At 38.5% G+C, this 20,829-nt stretch overlaps 1 protein-coding gene across 1 annotated transcript in view; it reads left to right on the top strand.

Moving 5' to 3' along the window:
- TRPC6 (transient receptor potential cation channel subfamily C member 6) overlaps positions 1-20,829 on the top strand; it is a 79,776-nt gene that overhangs the window by 32,588 nt on the left and 26,359 nt on the right. The window contains exon 2 of the mRNA XM_036393098.1: positions 15,059-15,833. Within this exon, the coding sequence (XP_036248991.1) occupies positions 15,059-15,833 (775 nt within the window). The remainder of the gene's footprint in view (positions 1-15,058; positions 15,834-20,829) is intronic.

Raw genomic sequence — 20,829 nt, forward strand, 5'->3', positions numbered from 1 at the left:
AGGTGTTGCAAATGTTTGAAACCCTATTTGATGACAGCTTGTGTGAACACTATTACCTTACTTCATCCCAGTCTAGTACATTTCTTTCAGAAGTTGAGAATTTATTTTCACCAAAACTGGCCACAGCATAAGTTCACTGTTTTTATTTATTCCTGGAAGATCAAGATTTACATAGATTTTAGGTAGATTCATTGTTTACATTGAGAGACATATTTTTTGTGCAGTGCAAGGCAAATCTCCTAAGCAGAACAGAGCTGGAGATAGACAGCAGTTCTCAAGTACAGTTGAAGCTTACACAGCCTGAAGTACTTCAGCACACCTTTTCCTTGCAGACGCAATTTCAGTCTGGTTCCTTTCAGTTTCCATATATCTACTTCATCTCTATATCAATAACAGTTGCATGTTAGTGAAGTATGTTCTGGATAAAATGAGGAATTTGCATCAGGACAGTCCAGCTAAGGACCTGTCATGTTCTGATTACACTGCATCAGCACTGATCTCTGAAAACTCAGTCAAAAGAAAAAAAAAAAAAGAGCAAGAAAATGGTAAGAAATGCCATTAAAAGGAATAGGGAGTGGTTGTATTAAGTTTAATTAAGCAGTCTTCAAAACTAATTGCTTGAGGTAGTTAGTAAATCTAATGAAGAATGATTCCCTTTTCTACTCTGCCAAAAAAGTAATGACTGTCTGGGCTCAATATAATGCCCAAGTTATCGCTTAAAACAATGATCGATAGCCCTAGAAGATGACCTGCTCTTTGTACAGATTTAGCACTGTTTGCTGTAAAATGTGTGAATGGAAATTCAGCATTCTGGCAAGTGGAAAGTGAATCCAAGCTGTGTATGACAGGACATATAGTTGTGTTATTTCCTGTGTTATTTCCAATTCTTGTACTTCAATGACTGTCTTCCATTCTATTGCTGAGTTCTAAAATGGCTTATGGAAAAGCAGGTATCTACACTATGTATAACTATAATAATGAATTTTTTGCTATATGAACCCTCTGAAGTTTCTATGGTTCGAGGAGTTTGAGAGTCCCTGAAAATAAATGATTTATCCATCAATAGCAGGAAGATTTGAAAACAAGGGAGCACCCTTTGTTAATTTTCCAAAGTCCTTTCTAAGCACCATAAAAATGTTGCATGAGATAAGTGATATGCCTTATGTTTTCTAAAATCACTTAACAAGATTCCTTTCTAGAGATGATGAGCTGTGGTAAAACGGTGTTGAGTGAAAGATGAAATAGGATATTGGCCAATTTCCAGAAACCAAGAAACAGCCATAGATGGATCTTTTTCTAATGGAAGGGAGTGAAGGCTAGAGTAATCCAGCAGCCTGTTTCTGTCACAAGGGAGATTTTATTATACTGCTGGGCTTCTTTATGTCTCAGGGGTGAAAGGAAGTTGGTAATAGCACAGACAGGAGAGATAAATGCTGTCCTACATCCTGAAAAAAAATGGTACCATGTTTTCTGGAAAAGTAAAAATACCTTCTGTATTTTAGAGAATCAGAAATAGAAATGATAGATGAGCTTTTTTTTTTATTTTAATTTAATCTGTTTTGGATTGTTGTATTTTAGGGGTAAAACCTCTACATTTATTCTATACCATTACAAGGTAAAGGATTTTGAGCCCTGATTACTTGAGTAGATAATTATCTGTCTGCTGGAGTCTGGTGTATCCCCATGAAATGTTTGTGCAACATTTTCACTGTATGTATTCCCTGAAGAATATCTAAGTAGGATGCCTTTTCTGCCTGATCTGGTTTAGTTGATTGTTATTAACAGTGATTTTCTATGTTCAAACTATGTGAAGCGCATCCCATCAGTGCGTTAAACACCTTTAATTTTGCACATGAAAATAGAACCCAAATTATTGAGAAGAATGTTGTGGTTTTTTTCAGGCTTTTTCTTAGTATATTACTTTCATAGTATATTATTATTTACAAGCAATTTACTAATACCCTCTGGCAGGTTTTGAATATGGATAAAGTAGGTGACAATATTTTCTCTAATAGGTGTTCGTTTAAAAATAAATGAAGGAGTTAAGAAAGTGCTTGGGGAGAAGCATTTCACAAATGAGGTTAATTAACACATATGTCAGTAAGCAGCATTCAGTTATGAAAAAAACCCAGCAGAATGAAAATGGCTGTGGTGAAAGGGCACAGTTAAAATAAACTGAAGAATAGCAACACTAGCAAGTGTGTGGAGTTTCTCTTGCTTTTAAAATATTTTCCTGAATGTGACCACATTATGAGCTGAAGTGAAATTAATTTTTAAACATCTTCTGATAGCAACTCCACTGCTATCTGAAGTCTAATGCCTCAGGACTGTAATGGTACATCGCTTCATATCTGAGGCCTGACTTAAATATACCCTTCCCCAGCATTGCTTGAGTTTTCTTTCTGTTTTCCATTTTTTTGGTCAACAGAATTCAACCAGAATCTTTCTTGTACCTCTGTGAAGTATCTACAGATCTGCCCATTCTAGCAAGCAGAACAGAATAAAGGCTGCTAGGTTAGGTTTGCTCATTGTTTCACAGATTTAGGCAGTCTTTCACATGCTGCACCTACCTACAGTGTTCAGCTGTGGCCATCTGGAGTCCCAGCCCCTGCAGTTCCACAGCTGGGATTTTGCTGGAGCTCAGCTTTGTAACTGTGCTTAAGGGCCCATTATTCTCCACCTCTCCAGCCATTGTTTTTTGCTTTGGGAATATGAGCTAGTGTGACTGTAGATAGTGTCACTTCCCTGACTGCAGACAGCCTGGAACCATAGTTTCACAAAGTATGAACTGCCCAGTTATCCTAAATTAGGTATCTGAGGTTTCCTGCCCTTAATTCAAAATCACCTGGTCCCAGCAGTATTAAGCTTTACAAGTAGTGAAGCACTGTTAAATGGGATTAAATCCTATTAAACTGAAACCCCATGTACTTGTATCTAGTGTTTTTTCCCCTCTAAAGGTCAAGAGACACTGTGCAAAGTATGTTTTGTACATTATGGTGTGAAGTATTCAAATGAGGGGAGCTATTAGAAAAATGTTCTGACTGTGCTGCCAGGTACTTTAAAGAACTCAAGGTGCAAACTTGGTTGGGAGAACACAGGGGGAAGTTTTCCTCACCTGTGTTTTTTACAGCTAATTACTCATGTAGGGAGAAGCTGATCATCAGAACCATGAGGCTTAAATGGGTGTTGTTCTCTAGCTGTGAGTCATAGGTGAATAAGATTTTGCAAAGGCAAGAGGAGTGATATTTAGAGGAAGGTATATGGCACCAGTAGAACACCCACCAGTGTTGCTGGAGAGTTTCTAGGCTCTTGTAGCAGCATTGAGAGCTTGTGCCATTGAACTTTCACATTTCAGCCCTGGAATGGCTGACAAGAATGGGCTGCTCCAGAACTAATCAATTAATGCTTGATTCCCTCATCTTTCTGGTACATCATGCACAGATGTCTTTTAAAGCTGTTGTTTAATTTCAGACATTGATATTTATTGTAGAGGAACTTAAATCAAGATCAGCTGTCTGAATGCTTGAGTTCTTCAAATTCTTAGGAAAGGCTACAGTCAGGACAGTTTCTATTCCTTAAATGTATTTACATTAGCCTCTTGGGCCTATTTTTTTCTCTTAGGCGTGAAGTGATTTTTATAAACATGCATCCATTAACTCTAAATTACCACTGTACTAAATCAGATTCCATGTCTCTCTGATAAATTGTGGCTTTGCTCAGAGGAGCAACACAAATGTAATTTTGTCTCTAGTATATAGATGTACCTTCCTGTTGCCTAATTTAATAATCTTTATCCATACTGAAGTTTACATAACAAAATGTCCATAAAAATTCTTTTATTCAGCTAAATTTTTACAACATCTATGCGATATGAATATTAAAACTATTGAGACTGGAATAGATTATAATAGAAGCTTTTGGAATGTGCTGTAGGCTGTGCAAACACCTACAGACATGGGTATGGTTCAAGAAAACCTTTTCAGGTAAGCAATTATATGCAATTATATATATTATTTGGTATACACATGATTCCATGTATAAATATATCTATATCTATATCTATATCTATATAAATAAGAGGAAATTCAATCCCAGCAGTGGATTTTTGTTGGCTGAATTTGTCTAGTTGCCCCTTAAGCCTGTTGCTAGATTTTATCACCTGTAGCATTGTGTGTCACGTTGCACATACTAACTGCACAGTATGACAGAGCACCTCCTTTGCCTTGCTTTGATCAGTAATCTGCTAATTTACTTCCTGCTCCCTTTTCTTCAGTTTCTTTTGTAGGGATAAGTTACAGGCTCTGCTTGTACTTGTTCTTGAAAAAAAAATATATAAAAGAAAGGAGGACAGGCAGAATAAGTGATCAGCTTTCCCTCCAAGTGCTACTTAAAAACGTGCCTATTTGTGGTCAAAAATTGAGGAAGACATGGCAGAAGGAAAATGCACACTATAAAAGGGTGGTGTTGTGTCTCCAGATAGATTTGAATGTGTTGTTCTGTCAGTGCATTGGCACATGTTCTCTACATAGAGGGGGTTTGTGTAAATGGGTTTCTCATCTTCATCAGCTCTCGGCCAATCTCTGGGATCCTCTGTAGCTCTTCATTAGTGGTCCTGTGATGACTCAGAAATGTGAGCAAGAGAGCTGTACATGAGCAGTCCTTGGGGCAGGGAGTCAGAGCAGGGTGCCAGCTGCAGGCATCCCGTTTGTGAACTGCAGACAGTGAGTGGACAGGAGAGCATTAAATGCTGAGAAAATAACCTGGCCCTTCTGGACTCATAGGTTTCAACCTGTTCTCTGTTTAGGATTCACTAAAACTAGAGATGCAGTGTCTTTCAGGATTTTTTTTTTCATTTTCCAGTTTTTTCAGCTGAAGAACCACTGTTACTGGTCTAAATATGATTAATATGCCCAGGTTCTGTTTATCCGGTTGTGAAATGGGAAAGCACAACCTGGAGCTTGATAGAGAAAATCCACATGAAATTGTATAGTCTGCTTTTCCCCTGTCTTCTAAATCATCTGTCATCATCATAGATAGATCACTTCATGAGTGAATACAAAATGCTGGTTAAAAAAAAAATCCCCTTTATTTTGCCTTGTAACCTATTGTTTTGAGTAAGAGCTCACAGTAGGGTGGTTCAACAAAGGGAAAATACAAAGGAAAATACACAGTTGTGTCTAAGTGACTACTGTAGACAGTAATCTTTGTGGTACAGACTGGTGTTAGACTCAAATCTTCTCTCCTCACCTCCTGCCACTGATTCCTGTCCTCACTCTGCCTCCTACCAGGGGACAGCACAAGGGTTCACATCTGTATGATAATCTGGGTTGGAGAGCTGGGCTTAGAGTAAGCATTTTTCTGGAGGGGTGGGGGGAGAAGAGGAGTTTTCTTATTTCAGAAATGTTAATTTTCATTTAGATAGCTCCTTGCTTGGGGTCAGCCTGGAGATATCCCAGCACTTCTGTCAGGATACTGAATGACATGGTACAACAGTAACCATGAGCAGCCGAAGCAGAGCAGAAGGTTTGGAGTGTTTCTGCAAGGATGCACATGAAACAGCATCCTGACCTAATTTATGAAGCAGTTAGCAAAAGTGCTGCGCTGTATAAAATATGACAGTACAGGAATTAACCTGTTTAGTTTAATAGAAATTAGACTTTATCCTTTTGAAATTAAAAAAAAAAAAAGAAATTCAGTTTGTCCCTCTATCTCTATGGGATCAACATTTTGTGTAAAAAGATTTGGAGAAATAAAACACTGAACCTTGCCTTTAGTTTATTGTTTAAAAGATATTTTCTCTTTAAGAATCTCAGCATTTCCAACAGTTGAAGGCCAGCATCAAGTTGCTTGTATATAATAGAAGTTTGCTTTGTTTGTATCCAGTTTTAGCATTGGTACAAGTATCCACACTCTATTTAGAGTACTTTTATTTATAACCAGTGGGACGCAGCACTGAAGCGCATGCTACACAGAAGTACAATATTCCATGAGATATAAGAGAAATGGATTTTGCTTTTATTTGATTTCTTGTCACTTCATTCCTAAGGAACTCTGTGAAAGTAACAAGGGCTATGGTGTTGATGTCTGCTATTTCACTGCTAATGTAATAATGTTTTGTTTATAGAGGCATGTTTGTCATATATAGACAGCTGTGTTTGTGTTACAGCTGCTGTATCAATTGTGATCCTTCTAACTGAACAAAGTTTTAGCCTCATTTTAAAAAACCATGACCTGTTAGCTTCAGTGATTTAGTCTACAAATCATCCAGAGTAGTCTTAAGATACTAATAATGATATGAGAGTTATGGAAACTTCAGTGGTGACTCTGATATGAACTGGAGGTACTTTTTCAGGGGGCTCCTATCTAGATAAACAAATGGTTCTTAAATTGCCATCTCAGATAAAGTCAGACCTGGCATTCTTAAATTGCTAACTGCAGTGGCTTATTAAGACAGAAAGGCCAGTGATACTTAGTGGAGAGGAGAAGCTTGCTTGAGGCAAGCAGGCTCCTGACAATTGTTGTCTACAGTGGTCTTCCTGACAGTCATCTCTCTGTGAGGTGAGTAATGAAAGCCATAACTCACCAGAGCTGCTGGCAGGCAGCTGCACTGTACAGTACTGATAGCTCTGCAAAAGGTGTGCCTTGAAATGGAAAGCAAGCACTTGAGCAGAAAATGGAGTTTCTGAAAGGGGAGGTGGTTTCAGGGCTATCAGAAGGAACCTCAACAAGGACTGTCAGCTGCAGTGACAAAGTTAGGCATGGCCAGGTTACTGGGGAGTGAACAAGGCATAAGACATTACATTTTACAAAACATGCAAGCTCAAATAGACCTATATACTTTGTTTAAGCCCCAAATACAAAGCCACATAGAAACCTTCAGAAATTAAGAATTATTTGCGTAAGACTGTAGGAATACAGAATTTAACAGGATATGGCATATGCAAGTGAAATACCTCTATAAAGATGTGACAATGAAGACTGTGATGTAATTCAGGTATTCATATAAAAGCCACAAATTAGCAAAGTAGCTAGCTGATAAAACTATGCTAAAGTCATGCTTTATATTTCATGTCTTCTAATTTTCCTTTTTATCCTCAGTCCAGAAGATAAAATGCATGCTTTAATTTGAATTATTAAGACTCTTTGATCTTTGTTTTACTATTCTTAAGCAAGTGAACTTTGGATGGTCTGTCTCCAGATGGGCAGAGGATGTAACTAACTTACTGAGTAGGCACCAAGAGGAACTTCCTGAAAATCATGTAAGGAATGTGGAATCCTGTATTTTTTATTAGATGCTGGGTATAGAGGAGAACAGTGGTGTTATCAAGTGCCAAGCTTAATAAAGTGTTTACTGGTGGGCACACACCAGTATTCTTTGCCACCTTCTGCAAGAAACAGTACAGAAAAATAAATATTTCCTATCTTTAAAAAACCTCAGAGTTGAGGTTGCACATTGATCAAATAAGCTGTGAAAATAGGCAATTGAACTTTAATTAAACTGTGTTTTAAAGGGTGAATGCATTCAACATTTTTTACAGGTGAGGAAAAATGTCTAAGCAGGTGTTACACAGAGAGGAACTAGTTTTGCAGACGTAGCTAGACATTCTGAGCAAGATCAGCTACTGGAAAGTAGGAATTCAGTTTTTCAGTAATGACACTAAAATTAGGCTTTAAAAATTTTATTGTAAGTTTATTGTCAAATGTCTTCAGCAGACAGAATGAAATTAAGAATGTGCTCGGGTACACCTCAATGCTCAGACCTGCACAATCCAGATGACTGTAAGTCTTTTAAACCTTAAAATGATAGTAATCCTCAAAGAAAAGGATGATATCTTTTGACACTCCATACTAAGCGGTCTCAACCCATTTCTTCATGTCATCTGCCTTGCCTAACCATCCTAGGCTTACCTAGGTTAGGCAAGGCCTAGGTTACGCCTTACCAACCTAGGCTTGAGGTTAGCTTAGTTGGGGTGTCAGAGCATGGTACTAATAACACCAAGGTTATGGATTTATTCCTCATATGGGCTATTTACATCAGAGCTGGACTCAGTAATCTTTGTGGGTCCCTTCAAATTCAGAATATGCAGTGAATCTGTTTGCTTTGCTTTGCAATTGTGATGTATAAAAGCCTCTGGGCTGGTAAAGCACTCTTCTCTCTTTTTTTTCTTTTGAGGAAGAATTTAAATCTCACACCCCTCTTTAAAAGCTTCAAGCAATCTGAGTGCTATAACCTTTTGTGTGTTGTTCCTGATAAATCTGTAAGCTGACTCGGTTACAGCTTTCCAGGCTACTTTTTCTCCTTAGGCCATTTTTTATTCAGACATTGTTTTCCCAATCATTTCCCTAAATGCTTCTGTTTACTTGTCATTCCCATTTTAGAGGTTGGAAGCTAATTCATCAATAATAAACCACTGGTTTATTACTCAGCCAAGGGTAAAAATTAGGGTTAATGAATGACAAATTAAATAAGGAGCCTGAGAACTGGTTGTTTGCCTTATTTTGCGTGTTTTCTCTCCATCATCCATTAGATAGCCACTAAACTACTTTTCAGGAGAGAAAGAAAAACCTTTTGTTATTTCCTGAAGAAAGTGTTTGTCAGACTATTACCCTTCCAGGTTCACAAACTGTGACTGATGAAACACACTCTAAAACATAATTGTTTTTAACTGCTCCTGTACAAAAGCATTTGCACAACACAATCAGCTTGGGGAAAACACTTCTCAGCAGTCTGTAAACAAGAAAGCTTTGACAGTCCAGGTCTAATAAAGACCTCTGGGACAGTTGCAGAAGGCAAATCAATTTTCACCAAAATTTCAAATAAAAGTCTTAAAAGATTTTATATTTCATACTGTGTGTTACATGCACATCTTCTGATAAAAACCCCACAAAGTAAAAATACTCTTTCTTGTACCTTTCATCTGCTATAAAATTAAATACTTAAGGGTTGTTCATTGTGGGGTTTTCTTACTTCTAAGACAGTCACTGTCACTGATTATTTGTAAGCTTTATAGTACATGTCCACAGGTGGTTTTGGGTTGTTATGTACAGTGTTTTTCAGCCCCAGCTCACTTACAATTCACCACCAGCTCCTAAGGGTTATGGAGGAACCTTGGATCCTCATGCCAAAAGATGGAAAACCCAAGGTTCAGATACTTGTTTCAAGATGTTTACCGTCTTTACGTTTAGAATTTCAATTTAATCTTGCTTTCTACAGCCTGTCATTTTCTGTCCCTTAGCATGGTATCATATAGAGGTTCACGCCATGTCTCTGTCTAAGCTCCCATCCTATCTCTAGTTAGATGGAGTTTATATTATTTAATTTTATATATGCTGCTATTATTTTATGTATATCAATATATAATTTTATAAAATATGTTTGGCAGATTATATATGCTATTATGTTATGTGCTACATATATTTTTTAATTTTTTATATAGAAGTATGATAAAGGACTGTAGAAGAACAGAACATCCAAATCCAAATAATTGGATAGTTTTGAGCTGATTTATTATTGGGTGTTTGGTGCTGATGATTTTGTTTGGTATTACTTCCTATCTGATCTCCTAGCTAATTGCTAATTATTGACAGTTTACCGATAGCATAAGAGAATTAAATTTGAAAATGATTGATTTAGTTTAGCTATTTTCTTCTCTTTGTAAAAATAGGCTCACAGCCTTCAAAGTTTTCTGGAAGTTTCCTTACAGAGCTGGTTCAGAAATGATTACTGATGGTTTCAACCTTGTTTCAGCTGCATACTTGACTTTGAACAAACAGTGGAAACTATTGTCACAGTGATTGGACAATTTTCAGAATTCTTGAGCTTCACAAGATTGAGGAGTTTGTGATTAAACTAGTGTGTCAGCACAACTTTCTCCATTTAGTTTGCTCTGAGAGCATTTGTGTCTATGACTTTTTTTTTTTCTTTAGGATACTGCCAGAAGTGTCAGCCTCCTTTTTTCCTTACGTGTTTCCAGCCTGTAGATTTGCATTGCTAGCAGTGTACATGAGTACACATATATTTTCTTTTCATGAGAACAGCAGGCATTATGTCTGGTTTTATATTCAGATATGCAGGTCAGGGACTTCAGTGCAGTATCTTACTAAAGCATGGTCCTGAAGATAGTAGCAAAGTTGCATTTTTTGAGTTTAATTTGTTCTTATTTCTTGAGATGTCAGTCTTCTTCTAAAGGTTAAAAACTTTTGAAGGAAAGCCAAGCCTTAAGTTTAAATGCATTAAGAGATTACTCTTATAAGGTAATTCTAAAGTATTATAAGCTCTTTTAAGTGAGTAAAGGAAGATGAGGACTTTAACCTGTCACTATACCAGCTTGTTCAATTTCTAGCAGATATTGCAGAATTTCTTACAAAACATTTTATTTTGGATTCAAATGCTGTGGATACTCACAGTTGTTTCCCATGGCCAAGCTTTCCCAGCTTCACAACTCTTTATAATGACAGTTCATATCCTCAAAGAGAGTTGAGGGTCAAAATCAGATCTTTCAGCATAGTTCTTTCACTTCATAAAAAACTCATTGTCAGAGACCTGATTAAGGAAAGTCAGCAAAAGCAGAATTCTGCCTCACTAGAGAAACCATAGTGCCTAAAAATGATTTCTTGGATGTAAATGCACCTGAGAGATAACCAAAGATGTACTGCACCAAAAAAGGTGTCTAATCATTTTACTACAAACACTGACACAAGGGATTACTGTATTTTAAGTTTAGGAAGGTGTACTCAAGATGGGTTTTGTCCTGTGGCAGACGGAACCTCATGGATGTAGCAGGAAATTAGAGGAGCTTCACTCAGCAAGATGAAGGTTGAGAGGAGATATGATTGCTATGAGTTCATGTTTTGCAGGGGACTACTGTAAGGAAAAGTGATACTTAGTTTGAGTAAAATAGATCTAAATTGGTGATTTTTAAATTTAGGCTGAAAATTAAGTCAATGTTTCTGAGTACTACAACATCAGTCTTTCCGTGTGATTAGTGACAGACAATAAAATTTCAGCAAGACAGCCTTTTCCTTCAAGACAGAGTCTGATATTTTAATGGGAATTGTTTGAGGTGATACCTCTACTTGTAAGGGACTTTACTCCATCATCCTTCTGTGGTCTGTACTCCTGTTAAATTCTATGCATTAAAGGAGGCCTCTCACCTAATCTGCTGGCATTCTCTTGGAAACAATGGAAAAATATAGGTTCTCCACTTATAACGTAGGTAGGAGAAATGTCTCTCCTTTATCTACAGAGAAGATAAAAATTACTAATTTCTACTAGAATTCTGCTGATCCTATAGTGAAAGTGAGATGAGTGGAGTACCATCCTCTATAATTCACAAAATCAATCTTACTATGCTTTAAGTGGAAGATATGGTAGAGACTGTGTGACCTTTGTTGCTCTCTTGCATTTAATTTCTAATTTTGTAGAACTCCTTCCTGTAATATGATATCAAAAATGATGATAATATTCCAGCCTTGATCATACTGGTTCTTCAGTACTAAGGAGTAATGAGTATGGTACATTAGACTGCATTTCTCCAAAGTACACTCAGGAAATGTCTTGCAACCAACAGTTACAGTCTGAGAAGGATGAGGTTTCAAGTGGCTTTAAGATTTATGTGGCCAGTACTATGACACAAACATCTATTTAAGAAAAAATGAACTGGAAGGAACTTATTGAGTGTAAAATAAATGTAAGAACGTCAGACTAAAACAAGACTGAACATACCCTTCTGGATTGCCAAATTCCTTTCCCTGTGCTTAGAGGCAATCAAGTGTCTTACACATTTCTAAACAAACTCCTGAAGTAATGTTTCCTTCTCTATCTAGTTAAGCAGAAATAATAAAACAGAAAATTCAGCTTTCTGTGTTGCAATTAAACATACTTACAGCCTTGTACTGCAAGAACCAGTTTTAATGACAGATGCTTAAATTTAATTAACTGTAGATGCAAATGGACAAACCAGGACATTCATTTCATACATATGAAATGCATTGATGCAGGAGCAATTGGTTACATTGAGATTCTAGAGATCTGCATCAGACATGTGGTACAGGCCAGCAAACAATAAAAATAAATTCTATTTCATTCTATAATAGGTTCTAATTCAGTTGATGAGCTACTGTATAAGGAGTGTATGTGTTTAATATCCCATTTAAGCAATGATTTTCTTCTAAATGCAGGGAAGGAACGAGGAAGTGGTACTAGACAAAGACACTAATTCAAAGTATTCTTCACTGCAATGATTACCCTTTGCTTTGATAAACCATACTGAGTGTTTTGCTAGAATAGAAATAGAATATCTTTCCCTTATTTGAAAGATGGAAGAGGAAGTGTTTAATGAACAGCAGTTTTTGGCTTGTGGGCTGTGTCAGTTCACCACCACAGACTGATTATGCTGGTGGATCCAGTAACAAAGGACCCAGGTAAGGCTGAGGTACTCAATACTTCCTTTGCCTGTTTTCAACATTAAGATCTGTCCCCACAAGCATTATATTGGATCAGTTAATCACCCCAGACTGCTGAAGCTGATGCTGAAAAAATAATGACCAAGATTCTGTTGAAGGGTCTATTTCCTTGTTCAAGGATCAAATACTAGAAAAATAATTTTATACTGGGTTATTTTTGCAGGGCACATAAAGATACATATTTTATATCAATGATGTTATTGACAAATTAACTAAGATTTTAGTCTACATTGAACACGTCTTTGTTATTTGGAAGAAGTTTAAAAAATATGTTCCATTTTTTTTGTGGGTTGAATTTTTTATCTGTCTATAATCTGTTCAGAGGAGGATTAAGTTGGACATCAGGAAGAATTTCTTCATGGAAAGGGTTGTTAAGGAAAGGAGTGCCCAGGGAGGTGGTGCAGTCATTTGGTGCTTGATACTTAGTGCTTTGGTCAGGTTGACAAAGTAGTGATGAGTAAAAGATTGGACTTGATGATATAGGAGGTCTGTTCCAACCTGAATGATTCTGTCCTTCTGTGAAATAACTTCAGTATAAATTAATTGAATTATATTCAACAGTAATTGGCTGCTGCACCGAAGAAAGAAGCAGTTCAAGATAGATAGTGAACTACTGCATTTAAATAATCAGTTTACTCAAAACTGAGAAGCCAATGTGGAGCTAAGAAAGTTGGAAAACTTGGTGCACTTCAAAGATGGTAGAGAGCAACCTTGCCATGATTTATCCCTCTGCACCCTTGGATGCCAGGTCTCAGGACTTTGTGTCTGGTTGGTTAAATTGAAGCCCAGGTCAGTTTACCTTAAATGTAGGTAACCCCTCACACTGCTAAGGACCTTCTCTGGTATAAAAGAACAAATCAATAAAAAATGTATGTGAAAACTTTGCACTGCTTTTCAGACTTTCTACAAATCTGATGTCACAGGAACACACTGCACTGTGAAAATATAGTAAGCTTACAAAATTCAACATATACACAGGAAAACTAGGATAAATATAAAATAAAGCTTATATAGCTTTTTTTCAGAGCTACATTTCTCAGTTCATAGGATTTGCGTTTATCACTAGGAAAAAAGTTTGCTTCTGAAATGAATTTAAACATAAAACTAAACATTTCTTTGCTTGATTTAAATATTTAGTGCTTCCCTACTTGCAATTCTGAATAACTATTTATTAAAAATATCAAATAATGAAACTAATAATTATAATTAATAGTTACTGTTGTCAGTTGTGATATATTCCACATTCCATACCTATTATTATCTTGCAGAAAATTGGTCCTTTTATATTTAAGACTTTGGCAATTTCAAGTATTTCCAGTGCTGCAGAAGACTTTATCTCTAGAACATAGAAGACAAGAAGCAGAAAGGAAATTTATACTAAAGCTAAATCTAAACAGCCTAGAATAAATAGTACTTTGTAATGTTACTTATGGTGAAGAAATTTTGAATCACAGAGGACTAATTTTTTTTACTGAAACTTAAATTCATATTCATTAATATTTAATGAATAAGATATTGCTTATGGTTATTTTTTGTATTTTTTGAATGTAGTAAAGTGTATTTGAGCATATGTATGTAAAGAATAATTAAGCTATTATTCAATAAAGAAAAAAGATGAAGTCGTGGGGAATATTAAGTAGTTTAGCAGAGTAATTCTAGAAGAGAAAATTATTTGCAATTTTATTTATAAATCTTAATAGACTGAAAAAATAAGATTGAATTAGTTAATTAGATTTCCTTATTTTTAAAGAGAATGTAGCATATTTTGTAACATTTCTCAGAAAACTTAAGTTTGCCATGCTCACTTTATAATAATGACTAAATAATTATTAATGAGGTATTTAATATTATGGTTGTAAATGGCTGAGGATTTCAGTAGTAGCAGACTGGACAACATTTCAGAGCTATCATGAATCAAGAATTAGCAGGATTTGTTGGCAAGCCCCTGAGTGAAGGAATAACTAGCATATTAAGATTATGAACTGCAATAATGAAAAGAATGGTGGAGATGGGATGTAAGAGATGCCATTCAATGTATTTGATGTGCTTTTATCTTGTCCAGATTCAGTTAATGCCTGAGCACTCCATTATAGATGTCAGAAAAACAACAGCAGGGTGCAGAGGAGAAACCAGAGCCAAAATATAAGTTAGATGGTTGCTGAAGTAGAGAGAGTAAGAGCAAGGGAAGTCAGCCTGGCTGCTTTTGTGAAGCAGAAGGGAGTTTAGACATTTTCATCTTTGTGTGCCCTGTTATCCTGAGCAATCCCTCATTTTCCTATCCCATGACTGCTGACTTCTTTCACACTGTGGCTTATTCTCAATCTGAGCTGGGAGGATAAAATAAGGAAAAAAAGTGTAGTTTTAGATGATGATTGATGACAGCTTTTTCTTCTTGTTGAAATAAAATGTAGCTGTCTACTGATTCTCAGGTTGTGTAGTAACAGTGGTTACGAAATGCATCAAATACAGGGTTTCTGGTGTCCCTGCTGCATTCAAAATACACAGCAGATAAAGAACTAGAATATTTTTATTAATTATTATTCAAAATGTCCTTGCATAAGGAAGAACTAACAATTTCTCTGTGTGCACACAGCCGGGGTAACGAGAACAGACTGGCCCTGCGGCGACAGACCATTCTGCGGGAGAAGGGCAGGAGGCAGGCCAGCCGGGGGCCGGCCTACATGTTCAATGACCGCTCCACCAGCCTTTCCCTGGAGGAGGAGCGCTTCCTGGACGCCGCTGAGTATGGCAATATCCCGGTGGTTCGCAAAATGCTGGAGGAATGTCCCTCGCTCAATGTCAACTGCGTGGACTACATGGGGCAGAACGCCCTGCAGCTGGCAGTGGCCAATGAGCACCTGGAGATCACCGAGCTGCTGCTGAAGAAGGAGAACCTGGCCCGGGTGGGGGACGCCTTGCTGCTGGCCATTAGCAAGGGCTACGTTCGGATAGTGGAGGCCATCCTGAGCCACCCCGCGTTCGCCGAGGGCAAGAGGCTGGCTCTGAGTCCCAGCCAGTCGGAGCTGCAGCACGATGACTTCTACGCGTACGACGAGGACGGCACGCGGTTCTCGCACGACGTGACGCCCATCATCCTGGCGGCTCACTGCCACGAGTACGAGATCGTGCACACCCTGCTGCGCAAGGGAGCCCGCATCGACAGGCCGCATGACTACTTCTGCAAGTGCAGTGAGTGCAACCAGAAACAAAAGCATGACTCTTTCAGCCATTCTAGGTCCAGGATCAATGCCTACAAAGGTCTGGCCAGCCCTGCCTACCTGTCTTTGTCCAGTGAAGACCCGGTCATGACTGCCTTAGAGCTCAGCAATGAGCTGGCCGTGCTTGCCAACATTGAAAAAGAGTTCAAGGTGAGTAGAGGGACGCTGATTCTGGCAGACACGGAACGGCAAACTTTATCCTTCATAAATCAGCAATATAATGTGGGGAAAGATACAGTTTTTTACTGAGTGGAAGATTTAAATCTTTGTGAATGTCTTATTGCCATGTGCCGATTGTAATTCATGCTGCTTATGTAGAATGTACCAATGAACTAATTTTCTACTTCCTGTCAGGTAGGAGAGTGAAGGAGGCCCTTCAAACTCATGGCTGAAGCTGGTCTAGGGCAGGGAAAGAGGAGTCTAAAGTGGTACATTTTAGTCACTTATGTCAGATAAGTTGCATGATTCTATCAAACCCTCATGCATTCTCTTTAGTTTCTTGTATTTGGACTTGAAGCTTTCATACTTACAGTGTATTGCATTCCTCCATGAGGAGGATTCTAAATAGATGTCCTCCTTTTTTAATGCGCTATTCTAGTATTTCTGTTCACTTCTTCCTCTTTCTTACTTTTTTGTGCTTAGTTATATGTAAACTCTGTAGAGTTAAAAGGCTTTTTCAGTGTTAAATAGAAATTTTTGTATTTCATAAATGGATGTTTTTGGAAAAAAAATATTAGTAGTTGAGACTCTTGAAGCATGAGTGAAAGAGTAAGAATATAAGGTTTTATCTGTCAGTAAATGCAAAGTCAGGCCTTGTGCAAGCATTGCCAATGTTATTTATGACCTGGGTTAGCTAAAATCATTTAGCATGCGTTTGCCTCATGGGATCCTGTCAAAAGCAGATGCTTCTGTGACAGAGCTCTATAGACTTCACTAGCAGGAGATCAACATCCTTCCAAAGCTGTAACAGAATAATTTCCAACATTGTGTTAGCAAGTGTTTGAAGTTATCATGATCAATATTTAAGAATAATCTTGGCAGTGGTACAGTTCACAAAACTGTGAACCTGTCTCTGCTCAGCCAACCTGAGCTGAGGTGCTGCAGTTCTGAATTAATTCCCCTGGACTTGTGCTCATAGGTGGCACCAGTCTATTATAAGAAGCTGAAATATTTATTGTAGAGGGAAAATAAGGAAGAAGAATGTATAAGGTGATCTTAAAAACAGCAGCTGAACTGCTGAAATTGGAGGTAAGGAGAAAAAACCAAAATGCTGGGAGGACCATTTGAGATTATTGCAGAGAATGAATATCTGCCCCATGAAGTCCCTGGCAGAAACCTTTAAGACCTCAGTGGGCTGAGATTTCATCCACTGATTTCCTGTGCAGTTCAGGGAAGAGTATTGAAACCACATACTTTTTTCTCTTTAGCAGCTGCTGATGGCAACAAAAGGACTTGATTAACTTAAAGCAGAGTAAATTTAGAACAGAGCTAAAAATCGTTTTTCATAAACCATAAGCACAGCCTGTTGAGTTCACAGCTATGTTGAGATAAATAGCATGTCTGATTTGTAGGAACTGTATAGATCCCTTTACCACAGTTGGAGTGACACAAGCTAAGATTATTATAAAGATAAATAAACTCATTATCTGGAGCAGCCAGCAAGAGGTGCCCTTCAATGTATGCTACAGAACACAATCAGTGAGATGAGTGAGAGGACAGTACCTGTCCATGGCACCACGAGGCAGGGAATGGAGCACACAGGTGAGAACCTAAGTAGGCTGGGTCACAGAAAAAGCTTCTGCAGCCAGCCCAGAAGTGCCATGAGGAGGTCCTTCTTTGGTGACTTCTGTTTTTACAGTTCCTCTTTTGTGTCAGTTGCTCTCTGTAAAATGAGAGCTTCACTTCTAGTGTAGTGTTGTACAAAGAATTTTAACAGATTTTGGATACTGTCCCTCAGCAGAAACAGGAGATTAGAGACAAAGCAGCTCCATACTGCTGGGCATAAATCATCCAGGCTCTGCTGGGAATATGCATACTCTTTGGGTAGAGTGGAGTGGAATAGAAACACTGAGAGCACAAGGCAATGTGGATATTTAACTCTGCAATAATTTAAGGTTTCACCAGGAGCTGGCAGCTGGCAACATAAGGTCTTTTGGGAATGTTTTTATAGATACTAAAACCATGTAGTGGTTCTGGATAAATATTAAAGACTGTGAAGTACATTTATAACTGAATTTATGAGAGCTGACATTTACACTATTGATAAGTAGTGATGTTTACAATATCTAGACAGGCCAGGGACCTGACTGCGAAATACCCTGCCTTAAGTTCAGTGGAAGCAGTACAAGTGTGTAAAAGTTACAAGAAATGGAGGCTGTCATTTCTACTGAGTCTGGGCTTGTGTGTACTCTGCAAGCTTATATCCCTGGTTGCTGCAATAAATCTAAAAAAAAAAGTCACCCTTGCTTTATTTCAGGAGTTTGCTCCAATTATTTGGAGAGTGTGGTCACTGCATAAAAGTGTGGGTTTGGCAAAAATGCTTAACATGTGTTAGTGTAATCAAAACAAGTATATTTTTAGTGCATAGGTTGTGGCACTGGACATGGCAAATCTTTAGCTCCACCTAGGGTTAGCCTGAGCCATTTAAAATATTTCAAATCTTACCTAAATTAAAACTGAGCTTTCTGGTAACACACCATTTTAGGTCACCTGTTTGATAGTGCTGATAGGGTATTGTAGCAGGGAAACTTTCAAGTGGTTGCCTACAGCAGCCAGTGACACAGATAATTTCCAGGTCTTCCTCAGAGGCAATTGGAAGGATCAGTGCTAAACTGTGATGCTGGTTGTTTTATGACTGTCCTATAAATTGCTTCTCTCATCTAATATTAGAGAGAACACTGGCCATGAAACCGTGATTCATACAAAATAGGAAATGCCACAGTCGGGGGAAACCATTATTCTCTGGAATAAACCCCTTTCTTTCTACAAACCTATGCAGTAGTGTTATCCAGCATTACATGCATTTTGCATTTTGTTGCAGGTATTAAAAGTGTTGCAGTATTTAAGAGTGTTTTGGAGAAAAATACTTTATTAGGCGTAAAGTCAGAAAGAAGTAGATTACTTCTGAAGGAAGAATAACTGGACAGATGTGTAAAGCACAGTGAAGAAATATTTCTGTACCAAACAAATAGGTAATTCAAGCTTCCTAAATAATTCTGTCATCTTCAGGTATTTCTGAAGACCATTTAATTTAGTTTTGTGTCATAGAACCATAGAATGATTTAGATTGTAAATGACCTTAAAGATTATTTAGTTCCAACCCCACTGCCAGGGCAGGGAACCTTCCATTAGACCAGGTTACTCAGACCCCCATCCAGCCTGGTCTTTAACATCTCCAGGGATAGAAAGTACTTTAAGGACAACCTATTCCAGTGCCTTACCACTATTTTTGCCTAATATGTAGTCTAAACCTATACTCCTTCAGCTTAAGGACATTGGCTCTGGTTCTGTCCTGCCAGGCCTTTTTCTGAAGTCCCTCTCCAGCTCTCTTGGAGCCCCTTTAGGTACTGGAAGGTTCTGTAAGGTCGCACTGGAGCCTCATCTTCTCCAGGCTGAAGAGCCGCAGTTGTCTCAGCCTGCCTGCATGGGAGAGGTGCTCCAGCCCTCTGATTGTCTTTGCTGGCCTCCTCTGGACCTGCTCCAACAAGTCAACCTCTTTTTTATGTTGGGGGCTCCAGAGCTGATGCAGCCCTGCAGGTGGGGCTCTGAGCAGAGCAGAGGGGCAGAATCCCCTCCCTGGCCCTGCTGCTCACGCTGCTCTGGATGCAGCCCAGGACACAGTTGACTCTTCAGGCTGCAGTCTGACATTGCTGCCTCATGTTGAGTTTTTCATCCACAACACTCCCAGTCCTGCTTCCCATGGTTTTTCTTGATCTGTTCTCTGCCCAGCCCATGCATGCACTTGGGATTGCTTCAGCACATGTGCAGGACACGGCTTAGTGTGCAGCTTTACTAAGTTTGATATTATATAGAATATTTTTATTTTTGGAGATAGTGTTCATGTTTTCTGTCATCTCAGTGGTTTGCCCACCTAAGAGCTAATATATTTACTATACACATAAAGATGTAGATGATATATGACAAATGTTGTCCTGCAGAGATGTGGCCTGAAGTTTTGAGAGGGAACGGTTGTGGCCCAGTGCTGTTCAAAATAGATAAGATTAGCATTTTTTATAAAGTCCACTGCAACTATAATGGCAACTGACTGGTTTACTGTTTAAAGGGATGAAATGGAAAATGTGTTTTTAAGTTAAACATAGATATATTACTGTTTGCTGTACAGTAATCCCCCTAATAAAATCATCCGAATTTGCTTTTCTGATGAGAAGCAAAATTCAATTCAATCCTCTCAAAATCTAATTATCTAGGGGGTTTTGGGTTTTTTTTTTTTGTTTTCTTTATTTTTTCATTTATACAACCCCTATTACAGAAATGGGACCCCCATCTTCACTACAGCAGTTGTCAGCTTTCCTAAAGAAAAGTAACATCACTTGTTAGAGAAGGAGTGAAGCACTGAAGGCATAAGGGCCACCTTTGAAAGGGAAGTAATGTATTTAGCTATCTGCTGTGACACCTAAATTCAACATTACATCCCACTTTAAAATCCTAAGTTCTAGTACAGCAGTATCCATATTTCTGATCTTGTCCTTTACGGTTCACTGAGCAGAGCCAGGACATGGTCTGGAGCACTGCTCCATCCCATCCATGTGGTTCATTGTCGTCCTGCATGCTGAGAGCATTCTAATCCCAGGCACAGTCTGGGGGACAGCAGGAGCCTGTGACTGGTCATGGGGGACTGTGTGAAAAAAGGCTCTTTCTTTGGGAGATACAGCTGTAGTGATGCTCTCCTGGCTGTGGTCTCCTGTGCATGGTCAGAGGTAAAGCAGGCCATGGTCAGCTGAGGTTTTCAGAGTGACAAGAGCCTGCTTGCTCCCTTACTTGGCACCCCAAGACAGTCTGGCACGTTAAGGGCAGGTGACTCCTCTCAGCAGTGCTACTCTCACTCCTCTGCCACCAGCATTGTTCCCTAGTTCCTCATCCCCCACAGTGCTGCGTCACCTCCCTTCTGCAGGTGGGAGCAGCTAGT

This window comes from Molothrus ater, chromosome 2 (assembly GCF_012460135.2).
Source record: "Molothrus ater isolate BHLD 08-10-18 breed brown headed cowbird chromosome 2, BPBGC_Mater_1.1, whole genome shotgun sequence".
Lineage (NCBI taxonomy): Eukaryota > Metazoa > Chordata > Aves > Passeriformes > Icteridae > Molothrus > Molothrus ater.